We start from the raw sequence: 16,042 nt of genomic DNA, 5'->3' as shown, positions 1-16,042 counted from the left end.
TCAGCTGCGCGAGCCATCTGTAGGGATCAGGTCCCCAACCCTTGTGTCAGACACGTTTTGCAGTCCCAGCTGCTAATTTAACTTGTCACACCACCTCCTCTGCCAGCCTCCCAGTGGGCTCCTGCTGCTTCAGCTTAATGATTTTGTTTAGACCTAATCATCGTCTCTGAAACAGCTAGTACCTTCATTTCTCCCCACCCCTCTCTCCCCTGCCATCGGCTGACCTCCATCCGTCCCCATGTGTATTCGTGGGCAGGAGCGCTCACCGGGCATGCTGCAGGGGGTCTGAGGTTAAGCTCAGGTCTGGGCAGGCTGATTCTTCAGGATTCAACCTGCTCCTTGGTTCATGCGCTGTGCAACCCCAACCGATGTTTCTTATGGAGAAGGAAAAAACCAGCAGCAGTTCCGCTCTGCAGGCACAGAGGGCAGAGGCAAAGTGCTGGGGTCCTGGTAGCTTGTGGTGGCAGATGTGCTGTGTGATGAAGTAAGGGGCAGTGGCCCTTTTGTAGCTGTGGTTGGGATTGTTGGAATGCTGGCTGGGAAACGTGCTCACACTGGGGAGCGAGCTCCAGGCCAGCAGCCCCACGGGGGGGGGGGTCCCTGCAAGCACCACCAAGGGACAAGGAAGTGAGCCTGATGGGCAAGAAAGCTGCCCTCTATTTTGAAGGTCTTGGAGCTATCCCAGCTTCATCTTTTATTTATTTTGTTCTCCCTAGTGATTCAGAAATAACAACGTGGTAGGTGATATAAAAATATCCCCAAGGTTGTCAGTCTGGCATTAAAATGTCAGAAAGCATATGTCTTGTTCTCTCCTGGTGCCGGGGAAAACAGCACAGGTTATAAAAATCCTGGCTGTTTACAGACATTGTAAATAATAGTTATCAAGGAAAAAAGCAGAATTCAGCAAAAATATCCCCCTCCCCAGCACCTGAAGCCCGGTGGGGAGCACTAAGGACTGTGCAGGATCAGCCACGGACGGCTGCTTCAGCACAGCATCTCCTTTGGCCCCGACTGCAGCTCAGGGAGTGTGGGGCTCCCCTGGGCTCTGCGCAGACCTTCCAACTTCGCTGCCTTTTTACTACAGTACTTGCAGTGATGACCTTTGTAAGAGCCACGCTTAAAATCCTTCCCGCCCCCTGGACTGCCCTGCAGGGCACTGCTGTGGGGTGAGAGGCAGCAGCTGCGCTGGTGCTTGGCCCAGCTGGGCTGGGGCTGGGTGGCAAGTGCACTGAGCAGGATCGGTGCCGTGTGGCTCCTGCGAGCAGTTCTTCCTTTGCTTTGGTGGCGGTGGTGCAGGTTTGGAGGTGGACATTTACCCCTGAGATAGACCTTGAGTGCCTGAGGCTCTGGAGGGTGTAGGACGCGTCTGTGCGCACGCGTGGCGTGAGGCACTAGGGCTGGATGGCAACTGAGAAACCTGGGGAAAGAGAATGGATGGAGATAGCTCAAAGGGGGGGTGGGGAGAGGCATCAAAAGAGATATCAATGTACAATAAAGTCTCCCTGATGCCCAGTGTGGTGTGTGAGGACCGAAGCGTTTGCCTAAGGGAGCAGACGGCAGAGCTGCAGCCCTGCCAGCACAAGGTGTGGAAGGGAGGATGGGCAAGTGCCCTGAAAGCCACCATGGCCACGTGCCCTTTCGGCCCCTTCCCCTCAGGACAGCAGTCAGATGAGCGGGGTTGGTGGCCGCTGAGCAAGCCAACAGCTCTGCGTTGGCATGCGTGGAGGAGGCAGCTGCGCTGGATTTGGCCCGGGCGTCAGCATGCGAGGCCAGTGTCGTGCAGGCAGGGAGAGCCCAGCAGAGCACCGTGGGCAGGCGGGCACTGCTGGGTGCTCACCGGTTCCTTGGCACATGGCTTTGCTCATTATCACAGGCTCTGATGAGCTTCTGCCTAGTGGCTGCAGAAATCCAGGGTTCTGGGCATCACAAAGAGTGTGTCAGCAGCTGCTGCGGGGCAGGCGTAAGATACGGGGCAGACTGCGCCAGCCGTTACGGGGATGATGGACGGTTGTGCTGGTGGCTGGCTCAGCCGTCTGCCCAGCTTGGGTGCCACTGGCGATCTGGGAACAAGAGGGGCAATCCCTGGGCTCATGTGGGGCTGAAGACTCCCACTGTGGGCTGATGTCTGGTTTGCTTTCCATTTTTGTCTCATAGAATCACAGAATGGTTTGTGTTGGAAGGGACCTTAAAGGTCACCCAGTCCCACTCCCCTGCCTGTTCAGGGACACCTCCCACCAGCCCAGGGTGCCCCCAGCCCCGTCCAGCCTGGCCTTGGGCACTGCCAGGGATGAGGCGTCCACAGCTGCTCTGGGCAGCCTGTGCCAGCACCTCGCCACCCTCATCGTAAAAGAATTCTTCCTAATATCTAATCCAAATCTACCCTCTTTCAGTTTAAAACCATTCCCTTGTCCTAGCCTACAGGCCCTACTAAAAGTGATATGATACACTTCAGTCTCCTTTTTCCAACGGGAGAGAAAAATGTCTTTTTCAAACTTCACCTATTCCAAAGCTTTACTTTCCAGTTTATCCAACATATTCCTGTACTTTCTGTTACAGCCCACCAAACCCCCAAAATGCAATCAGTCTGTAATGACTTTTATTTCAATTTTGTCTTTGTTTCCAGATGCTCATGGGATGGACCTATTTGCTGTAGCTGTCCATGAGTTTGGCCATGCCATTGGCTTGACCCATGTCTCTGCCATAGAGTCTATCATGAGACCCTACTACCAAGGTCCTGTGGGGGATCCTCTGAAGTATGACCTACCTTACGAGGACAAAGTCCGAATCTGGCAGCTCTATGGTAAATTTGTGTCCCTTGCCCAGCTATGGCCTGGCTTTGCCACTGGGCACACTGGAATAGCTCTTTCTGGGATGAGCAGAGGTGGCGGAGACAATGGTATTGCCCACTACTGCTTCTTGTCTTTATGCATAGGAGTCAGGGAATCTGTGTCCCCCACAGCCAAGCCTGAAGTAAGCAAAGCTGATGACCATCCCATCCTGCCAGAGCTGCCAGAGAACCGCTCCACTGTCCTGTAAGTCAAATGTGTTTCTTTCCTGCAAAGGACATGTAGTAGTAAAGCTCCGCTTAAGCATCAGTATCTAGCCTACTCAGTCTGGTTTCGGTATTTCCCTCTGGACCTCTTGTCTTCTGCAAAGTGTACACACACACAGAGTACCCCCTTTTCCTCATGTCCCCCGATTATCTCCTGCATACACTTTGCTTCTGTCAAGCAGCGTGCCTGCAGACTGGCCAGCCAGCCCACAACTGAGGTAGCTGAGAGCAAGAACAAGTGACAGTGCTATTTATCCCTTAACTAATTTTTATAATTTAAGGCATGTATTATTTTGGAATGCTTTGCATTTCTCTAAGACTCAAAATTTTACTTGTGTTAATGGGAATTTGTCCCCATCATCCTTAGGTGGACTGATCCTTGCTGTAATTTTAATCAAACTTCCTCTGCAGCATCCTGAATGGTGCAAGCATAACATACCTAAATCTTTCCACAGTGAGCAACTCCCTAATGTGCCTGTGGGGGTGAATATTGGAATAAGTGGACCGACAGCCTGACTCTAACACAGGTTTGCGTCGGCAAAGGATTGCTTATACAGAGTGTCATCAAGCAACCAGTGTGCCCTTATTAGGGGAAGTTCTGGATCTTGCTTGTTAATAAACGCTTAAGTTGCCAAATTGTTTTACTACCAAGGCAGCAGGACAGTTAAGAGAAGGGAGCAGAGTGAGCAAAAAGGTAGGAGCTCGTGGTCACACACAGTTTTGCCAGATACCAGGAGTGCCCCAGGTGAGAGCAGCAGAGGCAAAGCAGGTCACCGTCACCTCCTGGTCTGCCCCCATCTGGGGTGTGACTTTGAGGGAGTCACTTCATCTCTGTGCCTCAGTGCCCCATCTGCAAAGAGGGGGTAACAGCACTGAGGCAGGAACAGTCAGCTTAGCCCTACAGTAATGGGACCGAGAAGAATCTCAACCTGAAAAAATACCCCTGTGCTGCAGTTACTTTTCCCACCTCGGCACCTTCTTCACCCCCCTTTGCCCTGCTTGGTGTGGTGCCCACAGCACAGAGGTGCTGAGCAGCCGCTCTTGGTGTGGATGTGCCAGCTGCCAGAGGTTGCAGAAAGGCTGCGAGGGTCCTGGGGAACCCTTCTCCTTGAGCATGCTGAATGCCATTAGTTATCTTTCTTTCTGTGTAGCTTCTGAGGGGGGTTGTCCACAAGGCTCTGTGTGGCCAGGTTGTGACCTACAAACACAGAGCATGTCCCCCTCCTGCTGTAGGAGGCCAGTGCCTCGCAGCAGCAACGAGAAGCTTGTTCTTGCCAACCCCCTTCCTGCCCCACATGAGGCTGGGAGCGTGACGGGCTTACCTCCACATCTGCCATTTTGTGGCCAAAGAGGGCTGTGAAGCTGGTGCTGGCGGCCCAGCACAACTCTTCTACCAGCAAATGAGATTTATGTCTCCCTGTCACCCACAGCAGCTTTTCTGTGCGTGTTCCCAGCAGCCTCTCCTCGTCTTCCATCAATCATCGTTTCTTACATGGGCTTTGTAGCTGTTCTGGTCCTTCATACTCGGTGCCTTCCCCACCCACCTTGTTAAAAGCAGCTCAGCTGCCACTGGCCAGGTGGCCCTCGCCAGGTATCACCTGGTGTCGCTGCTCCTCCGGGTGCCCCCGTTCAGTCTCGGCTGCTTTCTGCTTTGCAGCTCTGTCACCTCTCACCAGCCCTTCCCAGCTCAGCCTCGGACCAGCAATGTCCCCAGCTGCTAGAGCGAGATGCTGCTTGGCTCTCACCCACCATGTGTCCCGCTGCCCGGGGACAACCAGCCGAGCCACAATGTCACCGGGGAGCGGGCAGCCAGCTCAGCCCTCACCAGCTACGCTAGCTGGTGGATGTAGAGCGTGTCCCTGCTTGGCTCCCAGCGATGGTCTCCAGTGGCCCGGGGAGCATCTGCCACAGAGCTCCTGGAGGCTGAGGGCTGCCCCAGCTCCCCTCAGAAATCCCCTGGCACCTGGTGGGGGTTGAGTGTGAGGAGCGACAGACGGGCACAGCCTGTGGGCTGCAGGGGCAGGGGGGCTGCGGTCCGTGGGATGGGGGGCACCAGGGAGGACACAGCCCCTCGTCGTCCACCTGGGCCGTGGTCACCTGGGCATCTCTCCACAGGCTCCGGCGGGACGTCCCCAACAGATGCAGCACTCACTTCGACGCCGTGGCTCAGATCCGGGGAGAGGCTTTCTTCTTCAAGGGTAAGCGCCTGCTCCCAGCGCGCCTGCTCCCAGCACGCCTGCTGCCAGTGGCCTTTGCTGCATCACCCTGCGGTGCCATGCGTGTGGCAGTGCAACGTGGCGGCGTTGTGCAGCCTGGGGCAGGCGATGAGGATACGCTGGCTCAGGCTTTGCAGGCTGTGGGGCCGCAGAGCCGGGAGGGTGGCTCACGTGCCACTGATTCCTTCTGGCTCAAGTCAAAGCGCTTAGACCTTCAATCACCCCGTGGGGCTGAGGACGGATGGTAAGGAAATGTTAATGTCGTTGTGAATCCTGCCTGTGATGTGGAAGGCAAATGCCCAGCTCGTGCCCCGTCTGTCACAGCGCAGCAGAGGAGGTCCCCACGTGGCTGGGAGCTGGGGACGGTGGCACTGCTGGGGACAGGCAGGGAGAGCAGCTAGATGGGGACCGTGAGGGAGGAGGAAGAGAAGGGATGTGGTAGAGGTATCCAAAAGTAAATAGCAGTAAATTGAGCATTTTCTTTATCCAAAAGGAGAAAGCCAATGAAACTGAAACACAATTTATTTTAAAATTATAAAAATGGATGCTCTCTAACCCAGAGCATAATTCACCGGCGGGAGCGGTGGCCAGGAGCAGTTCAGTGGCGGGAGCAGGCTGGGGCTCTGGTGGGCGGTCAGGAAGGACAGGCAAACCCAGCGGCCCAGGTCCCTGTGGTGCCCACAAGGGACATGTGGCCTGACGCCAGGGCAGGCGTGTGGCCACGTGCTACATCCCAGGGTTTAACGCTTCCCTCTGAGGTGGCCAGGCTGGTGACAATCCAGGATGGCACTTTGCCATCATTGTGCCACACTGATCCATCACCCCGCACTGCCCAAGTGAAGATCTGATATTCGTGCTTATCGGAACCAAAAGCTGGTTCAAGCCAAGGATAAGGAGAGCAACAACAGCTCTCTGCTGTATTTTTTTCCTGGATGCCTCCAACTTTCCTTTCCTCCCACGCTTCACCTTCCCTAATTCTGCTTGCTGTGCATCTCTCGAAGACAACACGGGTGCAGTTGCAGAGCCATGTGGTTCCATGTCAGCAAACACGCACTGGCAGCGTGTCTCCGGGGTGCCTGGCTGTTGATCAGGATCCCGTTGGTGCCTTCTCAGCTCTACTACGGCTGAGTAGGCTGGACTCTGTGGGCTTTCCTTCCCATCTTTCCAAGATGGAAGAATGCCCACTGGGCACTTCTTTCCATCCCTGGCCACCATTTGGCCACCCCAAAGCCATCCAGCAGGGAAGCAGCAGTGTCTCCCCAGGGCCTGGGAGCAGCATCCAGGCACGTGTAGCCCATCTGGATGTCACAGTGCCATCTCAGGTCACAGGCAAGAACGGCCAAAGGACTCCAGAGAATTTGATGTTGTCTGCACCCTCGGGGGAGCACAATACAGAGGCTGTTCCCCTGCGGTATATTTGTTCAGATGCCAGCTCCAAAAAGCCACAGTGAGGAAGGGAAAATAAGATACAAGAACTGGTGTCCAGGAAAAATGGGTGTCTGTCTTTCAGAGGGAAAAAAAAAAAAGAAGATTAAATGGAAAAAGAAATCCATCTCGGTGTCTATTTTTGGATGTGTTTACTGTGGGCCAAAGTGCAAATGTGAAGAGCCCAGTATCAGTGGGTGCCAGCTGCATGACTGTCTCTGAGCTCCCATCACTGTCACCAAACCGTCCTGGGCACCACGAGCGGGGCTGTCACCTCTGGAGCAGGATTTTAGTGACCTCCAGCGATGAGCTCCCTCCATCGACGGACACCGTGTTCTGAGCTGGTCTGGCTGGTTGCCCAGCCAGAGAGCAGCCTCTCCCACCACAGAGGCACCCCAGGAGCTCCCCAGGGCTCCCAGGCTTGTCGTGTTGAAGGCAACAGTGGGTTCTCTGCGCTTTGGAAACGCCGCTTGCTTTGATTTAGATGTCTCGCCACAGACTCCTGAAGTTCTAAAACAACTTTGGCGCGCGCGCGTGTGTGTGTGCGTGTGTGTGTGTGTGTGCGCGCGCGCGCAATGTGTGTGCAATGTGTGTGCAATGTGTGTAGCAGTCTTGCCAGAGGCAGCCAAAGCGCGATCATGGCACGCAGCTGGGATCAAAATCACCTGGTATTCAAGAAGACGATTGCCTCGACCCATCATCCATATGAAATGAGACACTCGGGACAGCAGGACTTTGCACTTGGCTTTCATCCTGCTCAGTTTGCCAGCTCAGAAGGTGGTTTTAAATCAAGCTTTTTAAGCAAACAGGGGGCTGGGATTTATTGATTTATTCATTTATATTTCTGCATGCTAATGGAAGCAATTCCCCCATGGGTCTGGCTTTGGCTGATGACTGTCCAAGCAACCGCAGCACTTTGGCGAGCAGGCTTGGCCGTGACAAAACATGAGCCCAGGCAGACGGGCTGTCGCATTAAGAATTCCTTGCTACTTAATTGCTATATTTTTTTGCTTTTTCCTGATAGCTTATCAAAAAAACAACCAAACTCACCAGCAGCCCAGGCTATGCCTGACTCTCAGGATAGATTTAAAGCTTGCTTGCTGCAGTTGCGCACCCAGTGAGGCCATCACTGGCAGAGGGTTGAAATGTCAGAAGCACTGAGGCTTCCCTCCTTGTCTGAATGAGCCCAGGGCACTTCGCAGTTCAGATGCTTATCTGCTAAAGAAGGAATTATGTTGAGCTGTATTTCTTGTTAAAAAAGTGAAAACCTGGCTTTGTCTGGTGCCTTGCTAATTAGAGATGCAGAGATCATCTTTATTTAATTACATGTGTTTCCATCAATGTACAATGGCCACCAAATTTGAATACTTTTTTTTTTTTTAGTTCTTAAAAAGAATCTGTAATTATGGCAATTCCCACCACATTTGAATGTATTATTCATTTGTGTGTTTCAGTCAGATAGAGCAAATATGCAAACTGGAGCAGAAGAACAAGAATATGATATAAATCATCATAATTAGAATAAAACTCCCTCTCTGCAGATGTTTAAGTGTTAGAGTTTTGCCTCCTGCATTATTAGGCTAAGATCCAATTTCCATAAAATTTTAAAAGATGGTGTCACAATCTGCCAGCTCTGGAGAAAGGGCTGGGTGTCGTGAATACAAATCTGAAGACGTATCTTTGGTTTCTGTTGCTTATGCCCCCTTGGGAACCCATGCAAGAGCGGATGTAAATAACATGCAGTAATTTCTAACAGGCAATAACAAATAAGAGACAAAGTTGAGAGCTAGCTCTTAGATATCTTGCTCCAGCTCAGATCTCGCTGTGTGGAGCTCTCCCAGGAAAAACGCAGCACAAAGCATGCTGCAAAAGCTCTCAGGCTGAGCATCCCAGAGATAGTGCAGAGGGAGGGGGGTTGAGTTGCCCCTAAAAATCATTGAGACTCCTCAGGAAATCCCGCATATGCCTTCTCCAGCAGGAGAAAGTTTGGCATCCTTCCCATGGAGGACAAACCTGTTTCTTTTTCCATTACGCAAAATATTCCAGAAATGCCCCAAGCCAAACTTTTCTGGCTGGGGCCACGTTGCTGCAGGTGCTGGCGGGGGGTCCAACACCACTGGTGCCTTCAGCCCTGGGGAGCAATGCAGGACCGAGGTCCCCTGCGCCTCTAGATGGTACCAAACTCCTTAGTTGCACCTTCTTCCCCATCTCAGCCCCTTCCAGCTTGATTAATATAGTTTCCTTCTCCCCTGTTTTCTTACTTCCTTTCTTCATTAAAACCCCCCTCTGAGTATTTCTGTGCTTTATCATAACGTGATGCACATTTCTAAATAGGATACAACTGGGCACACTGTGTGCAAGAGCTGGGGGTGCTCCGAGAGAGGGGACGTGGGGATGTTTCTGTGGAGGCTCTCGCTGAAAGCTGCTGGTGCCTGGTGCTGCCAGCTCCCCATGGCTTCTCTCGGTGGCACAGCTCTATGCCACAGCCAGGAATAGAACAGCTCCGGTGCAATGTCCAGAGGATTATTTTGATCCTAAAAAGGGGATTTATTCTAATGGCTGCCAGAAATAGAAGGCGCTAGCAGCTTCTGGTGGAAAGCAGGATGCCTCTAATTCGTAGCTCCCATCTCACGCGCTTTGCGTTCTGCTGCTGCACATGCCCAGCGCGTGTCTCCCTGGTGAAGATGGGTCAGTAATGTCCAGTCTGTCCCTCCAGGCAAGTACTTCTGGAGACTGACTCGCAATAAGCACTTGGTCTCCCTCCAGCCGGCTCAGATCCACCGTTTCTGGCGGGGCTTGCCACTCAACCTGGACAGCCTGGATGCGGTCTATGAGAGAACCAGCGACCACAAGATCGTCTTCTTCAAAGGTGGGAGCAAATGTGGTGCTGGAGGTAGCATGGGCATTTCCCCCATGTGGAGCCTCGTGCTGCGGTACCCTGGCAGCGTTTTGACCTCTCCTGCAGGCAGGAGACACCAGTGTCAGCCGTTGAGCATCTCCCCGGGCAGGTCCAAGGCCAGGAGAAAGCGGCTCAGAGGGAGGGCAAGCAAAAAGTAGCAGTCGTGTTCCCCAGCAAATGAGGGAAATGTCATTGAAGAGAAAGTTCAGCCAAATCTAACTGAAATCTTAGCTTTTGAAGAACGAAAGAAAAGCAGGAACCACCCACATGCACACTTTACAGGGTCTGCGTTCCTCCTTTGGGCTTTTCTCTTTTCAGTAGTTGTTGCTGAGAAGAGAAGCAGCAGCAGAGGGGACAAAACTGAAACCTGAAGAGTTTGGTTTTGCTAATTATATTTCTGTGACTTCCCCACCCCCCCACCCCACCCCACCCTTAAAACAAGTGGTCTAAGAGATTAGTTCTGGGTTCCTATACAAACATCCATTGCCCATGAATGGTCCACTCATGCTGGTTAGATGTTACTCACTTGCTAAATGTCACCCAAGGCCCTGACAGGTACCAGCTCTTGTTTCAGAAAGGTTATGCACTTGAAGAGCTAAGTACATCCCAGCTCTCGGTGCTCCCCAGCTGGAAATTGCTTCTGTCTCCCGACCGTTCTGCTCTGAGCGTGGTGCAATTACCAGCTTCAGAAGCTTCCTGAGAGCAGGAATTTGGTTTTCATTCCTCCAGCAAGGCCGGAGGAATGGCTGGCAGAAGCGTTTCCAAGCCCAGCCGAAGCCCTTGCAGGCTGCCCGTGTGCCGAGCCCCGTGCAAGGCTTTGCCGCGCCTCCCCAGCTGCTCGGGCAGCCTGGCCCATGCGCAGGGGACAGGGTCGGCCAGAGCACAGCAGCGTCACACCGGGCACCGGTGGGTCCGCAGAGCATGGGGGCATCCCTGCCTTCCTCCCCTTCGCCCAGCCAGGGTGGGCAGGCCTCCAGCAGCCCAGGGCCAGCGGCTGCTCCCAGCTGCTTGTGGGGCCAGAACTGCAGCTGTGCCACAGCTGGGCTCTCGCGCCGCACCGCGCACTGCCACGCTGAGGTGTCTGCTAGTCCTGCCTCGCCCCGAAGGTTAAACTCGAGGTTTTCTTTCCAGCCATAAAATACTGTCTCATTCTCTCTTTCCAGCACTGTTTCATTGATCCCTGGACAGCCACCAAAGCACACAAATTATCCTGGCCTCTAAGGTCCTGCTGCTGTACGTGGGCATGTACTTAAGTGCCTCTCCAGATTTTCTAGAAAACCAAGGGAGGAAAAAGCCTGATCTTTAAAACAGGTTTTGCGATACCTAAAAGGACACTGCAGGTTCCCAAAGAGACGTTGTACATACAGAAAGACCATCCCAGTGGTTAGAGGATTAGGTAGGATTGAGTCATCTGGGTTCATTTTCTTGTTCTGCCACAGACCAGGGCCATGTCATGCTTCATTTTTATCAGGGGAAAAAAAACAACCCTGTATTGACTGTTCTGTGCTGCTGCCCAGGGTTGGGCTGCCTGTGTAGGACACTTGAAGAGCACTAAGCTGCTCAGGTGGGATTTGTCCAGCCCCTGTGCATTTTCCTTTACATCACTTAAAATCCACAGGTCCTTCGGCCCAGCTGGCTTTATCAAGTCTGGTGATTACTGTTCCGAAGTGGGACTACACGCTGCTGCTCAGGAGTTGAACAGCAGGCAGGAAGGGTCTGATATGCTCGCAAAAGCTGCAAGCAGCTTTCTGTTTCTTGCCATTGGATATCAGGCAGAAAACCAAATGCCACCACTGAATACGTAAGAGTGACAGCCGTACTGATGCTGTTGGCATGTTCACGTCCCCGGACCATCGTGCCTTGCAGCCCTTGAGGAGTGAAGGGGGTAAAGGGGGTCTGTGCTCCTTGGAGAGCCTGACACAAAAAAAGCCACTATTCAAAGATCAAGGTTCCCCACTGGGCCGCTACTTCCCGTCCCCATCCTCAAATGCCAAGAGCTGAGTCCTGCGGGCTGTCAGGGCAACAGATAATGAAACAACAGCTCGTCAGTGGGGCATGCTGGCTTTGGCCGCGAAACAAATGTGATTTTGCTCTGTGCTTCTTTCCTTTCCACAGGAGACAGATACTGGGTCTTCAAAGACAATAACGTGGAGGAAGGATACCCACGGCCAATCTCAGACTTCGGTCTGCCGCTGGGAGGCATTGACGCCGCTTTCTCCTGGGCCCACAATGACAAGACTTATTTCTTTAAGGACAATCTCTACTGGCGCTACGATGACCACGAGCAGAGGATGGATCCTGGGTACCCTTCAGAGACTATTCTGTGGAAGGGCATACCAAGCCCTTTAGATGATGCCATGAGGTGGTCAGATGGTGAGTCCCGTGCACCAGTTCAAAAAGTACAAGAAAAAAAATCAGTGTTTCATTTGCACTTGAGCTATAGCCCCTTCTACCATGCCTGCCGACACAAACTGCTGCGCCCCAGGTGGGGTGGCAGTTCCTGGTGTCTGGGAGCTGCAAAGGCAGGTAGGCTTCCAGCCAGGGCTCCACACACTGCTCGCTAAAAGACTAAATTTCAAGCAGGCAACAAAAATATCCTGGGGGCCTAATAATTTGATTTTATTAAAAGAACACAGTTGTTGTTTTGCAGTGATTTTTATCCTAATAGGTGCTGATTTGCTCCTCATGAATTTGTTGCCAGTGGATTTTTAGCCAGTGAGGATGTGGACAGAAAAGATTTTTAAGAGATGTTTTCCCCAGAGTTTAGACTTACTTTCCAGAGATGAGATTTCTCAGTGGTTTCTTCCCCCAGAAAAGACCACAAAAATTTTGTCACAGGAGATGTTTAAAACTGGCCATTTGCAACCAGCAAAGTGGTGCTTGCAGGTTTTATTTATCAGCCAGCTAGCGGTGTAATGGCAATCGTTAAACCAGGCAGAGAGGAGGGACATTTCCAGAGGCTTTTCAAGCTGAATTTCCAAAGCTGTTGAGAGCAATCAGCCGTTCTGGCGGGCAGGAGCCCTCCGTGAGCGTGGGACCTGCTTAGAGGATTCACAGCCTCACAGCTCAGAGGGGAGAAATGCACCTGAGAGCGGAGGGTTCCAGGGGCCCTGCCGGGCTCAGGGCACTTCTCTGGGGTAGCGGCACGCGGCCCAGGTCACCGACAGGCAGGCGAGGCCACCTTTGGCCTTACCGTGCCCCATGACAAGGCTGCCTGCGGCCACGGGGAGAGGTGTACGATGTGTCCAGCTGTGGATTTACTGGGGCTCTTACCCTGCGCACCCCCAGTGTCAGGGGGATGTGTCCGCTCCGGTACCCACCACATCTCCCCACCTGCCTCCCTTCTGGCCGGTGGCTCCTGGCTGGTGTGAGACGCCGGCCGCGGGTAGCGTCACCTTTGTGGGCGCCCCCAGCTGCTGTGCTCCTGCAGCGAGGGAGGTGTTGGCAAGGGGCGGTGGTGCGGCACGTGCCCCGCTCACCGGGATGCAGCCAGGCCAGGAGTGATGCCCTGCTGCTCTCCACCGGGGCAGCGGCCATCACCGCTCACCTTGCCTTTGGGTTTTGGTCTCTTTGCAGGTGCAAGTTACTTCTTCAGGGGCAAGGAGTACTGGAAGGTGCTGGACAGTGACCTGGAGGCCCAGCCTGGTTATCCCCAGTCCATTGCTAGAGACTGGCTGGTGTGCAGCAACATGCAGTCCGACTCCCCGGGAGCAGCTGGGAGCAGCCGGACGGGGGCACGCTCCAAACCAGGGCAGCACGACGAGAGCCGCGCAGAGAACGGCTATGAGGTCTGCTCCTGCACCTCGGCCTCCGCGTCCCTCCGGGCTCACCCTGCGCTCAGACTGTCAGCCAGCCTCGTGCTGACTGGCGTGTGGACGGCAACGCTGGTGTGTGCAGCCCTATGACACCTCGTCCCCCGGAGAGGTGACGCCGTGGTGCTCCAGGGAGGGAAGGTGGACACAATCCCACCATGCTAACTGCTGCCAGCAGAAAAACATTCCTAGGAACACACCGGTGAAGGGTTTGAATTCTCCGTGAGAAATGAACAGTGGTTTGGGGTTTTTTTTTTCATTTTAATTTTAGTTTAAAGGTCTAATAACAGGTTTTGAGTTCTGCACCTTCTTTTTCCCCATCTAGTTAAAGAGAGCAGCCTAATGTTGAATTTAGACATGATCCATAGATATGTGTTGCTTTGGATGTTTAAACATGGCAAGGGAGGGGAGAGCTGCTGTGAGTGAACGGGGACAGAAGAGATGCTGCTACGGCAGACAGCAGTGTCCTGGAGGAAAGGCAGCAAGGCTGTAGGTGGGAGGTGGTAGTTCCGTGCTGACACAATGTACGCATCCCTTGGATGTACACATCCTATTGGATGTACCAGGTAGAAAGGAACCTTGACTCCACTCAGATTAACTGCGAGGTGATCTCCCGTTACTGTCAGACCTGCTGCGGTCACTGATGTCTCGGTAACCTGTATCCATTTCTATGGGTCAGAAACACCTTCGCCTTTCAGAAGGCAGCGCAGCTTATCTTTGTATCTGAGCCATTTGAATTTAGCCGTTTCTCTAATAAACCTTGGCTGCCCACGCAGGGCTCTGCTAGCCTTCTGCCTGACCCAGCTGGCCACCCGCGGCGAGGTGCTGGCTGCCTGGGCTCGGAGTTGCCGAACCGCGCTGCAGGGAGCCGCCGTGCTGAGTATGGTCAGACCAGGCACAGATACACCCCCCAGCCTAATCGGTGCACACAAACTCCCGCTCTTGGAGCTCCTGTTTTGGGTTGTCCTGCGTCTGGGGAGGGATCAGGATGTATTGTGCTCATTTGTGCCTCCATCACACTGGCTGCGCTACAGAGGATGCACAGCCAGCCCCAAACTCTTCCCGATGCATCTGCCAGGAGTCTGGAGCAACGGAAACAAGGTCAAGCGCTGCATTAAGATGACCCTTTCTTTGTTGGGTTTCTTTTTTCTCACTGCTAATCCATTTTCTGTGGTATAATTTGGGCATCTGAGAGTCCTTGACAATGGAGAGTGAGAACCTGTGCTAGGAGCTGTAATAGAGATGTCAGGGAGGTGAGGGTCCTCCAGACTGGTGGTGTTAAAGGAGAGAAATAGGCAGCAGCTGCTGGGACACATTGCTTTTCTCTGCCCTGCTTCTGTAAAGCTCCTACAGAAATGCCTCTTGCTGCCTCTGCCAGGGCCAGCTCCTGCAGGAGACCCAGTGCTGCAGTGGGACCCACGGCTGCTCCACTGGTCCTGGCGCCAGCTGGCACTTCTGCCATGGGGCCGCTCGTAATGCTGGGCCCGCCATGGCGTGGTGGGAGAGGCAGGAGAAGGGCACAGTTGCCTCCTGATAGAAAAAAGGAGTCACTTTGAGCTTCCCTCTGCTGTTTGCATTTTTAAGTAGTCTCAGTCCTTCACAGGGTGCAGCTGTTTTCAGGATGACATGCTACAGTGTGATTTTATGGGGCATGAGTCAATGAAAACCTCCCATTAAACCATTAAATATGCTTTTAAAAAAATTGCAAACCAAAAAAATCTTACGTGTAGCAGCTCCCTCTGCTGAGCAGAGCTGCCTCTGGTGTTCCCACCACGTTGGTCTGGCTCTGCTCAGCGCCCAGCCCAGCCCAGCCACCGAGCAGGGGCTGCAGCGGCCAGGCCATGTGGGTGGCCATCGAGGGAGGGGGGCTTTCCCTGAGGGGGGCTTTCCCTTCCCTCCTCTCCCCTTGCCAGTCAAGAAGGCACAGCTTTTCGTCCTTGCAGGGGCGATGCTGCTGAACATCAGCTTATTACAGGTTCCTCTCAGAGATGATGGTAGGAACACAGCGTATTGGGGAAGATGCCCTCTCTCTTTTCGTTTGCTTTTTTTTTTTTCTTTCATCTTACTCCACAAAAGAACTGCCCTGAAGCTGCGCCTGCAGGATCAGAGGAGGCAGGGACGTGGCGAGCACTGCACCCGTGGCTAGCACTGCGCCCATGGCTCCTCCAGCCCAGCCAAGGAGCCTGCTGTGACCAAGGACTGGTGGGCCCACAGCTGTGCTGATGTGGTCACAGTGGTGCTGGACCCCACACTAACGGAACACTAAGTTAAATGTTTATTTAACGTGAGGGACTGTGATTTATAAGGAAAGCCTGTGGAAAGGCTTTCAACATGCCGTTCTCTGCTTCAAATTATTCATTTTGGTGATCGGAAATGGAGCAGGAATCAGAGCTCTGCTGCTGGTGGCCAGCCCTTGGGGAGGTTGGAGAAATGCTGCTGTCTCCCGGTGTGGGGCTTGCTTGGCCATCCCCCCAGCTGCTGGCAAAGCCGCCCTGCAGTTGCCACCAGCTCCAGATGCAGCCGCAGGAGGCTGCGTGCTTTACTGGGGCTGGGAGGGTAGGCACTGGCTCTGTGAGGGGCTGAGCGGGTGCACAGCCAACGGCAAACGTCTGTGCGGGCTGGGGGATGTACTGCTGCC

At 53.5% G+C, this 16,042-nt stretch overlaps 1 protein-coding gene across 1 annotated transcript in view; it reads left to right on the top strand.

Annotated features, from left to right (window-relative positions):
- The window catches only part of MMP17 (matrix metallopeptidase 17), a 65,910-nt gene extending 51,714 nt beyond the window's left edge, over positions 1–14,196 (top strand). The window contains 6 exon segments of the mRNA XM_037376814.1: positions 2,624–2,800; positions 2,933–3,032; positions 5,168–5,250; positions 9,410–9,562; positions 11,708–11,965; positions 13,169–14,196. Of these exon segments, the coding sequence (XP_037232711.1) occupies positions 2,624–2,800; positions 2,933–3,032; positions 5,168–5,250; positions 9,410–9,562; positions 11,708–11,965; positions 13,169–13,497 (1,100 nt within the window). The 3' untranslated portion in view covers positions 13,498–14,196.
- Positions 14,197–16,042: the final 1,846 nt, after the last annotated feature.

Source organism: Falco rusticolus, chromosome 1, assembly GCF_015220075.1.
Source record: "Falco rusticolus isolate bFalRus1 chromosome 1, bFalRus1.pri, whole genome shotgun sequence".
Taxonomy (NCBI): domain Eukaryota; kingdom Metazoa; phylum Chordata; class Aves; order Falconiformes; family Falconidae; genus Falco; species Falco rusticolus.
The sequence above is the reverse complement of the archived record's forward strand: the minus strand, read 5'-3'. Positions and strand labels throughout refer to the sequence as shown.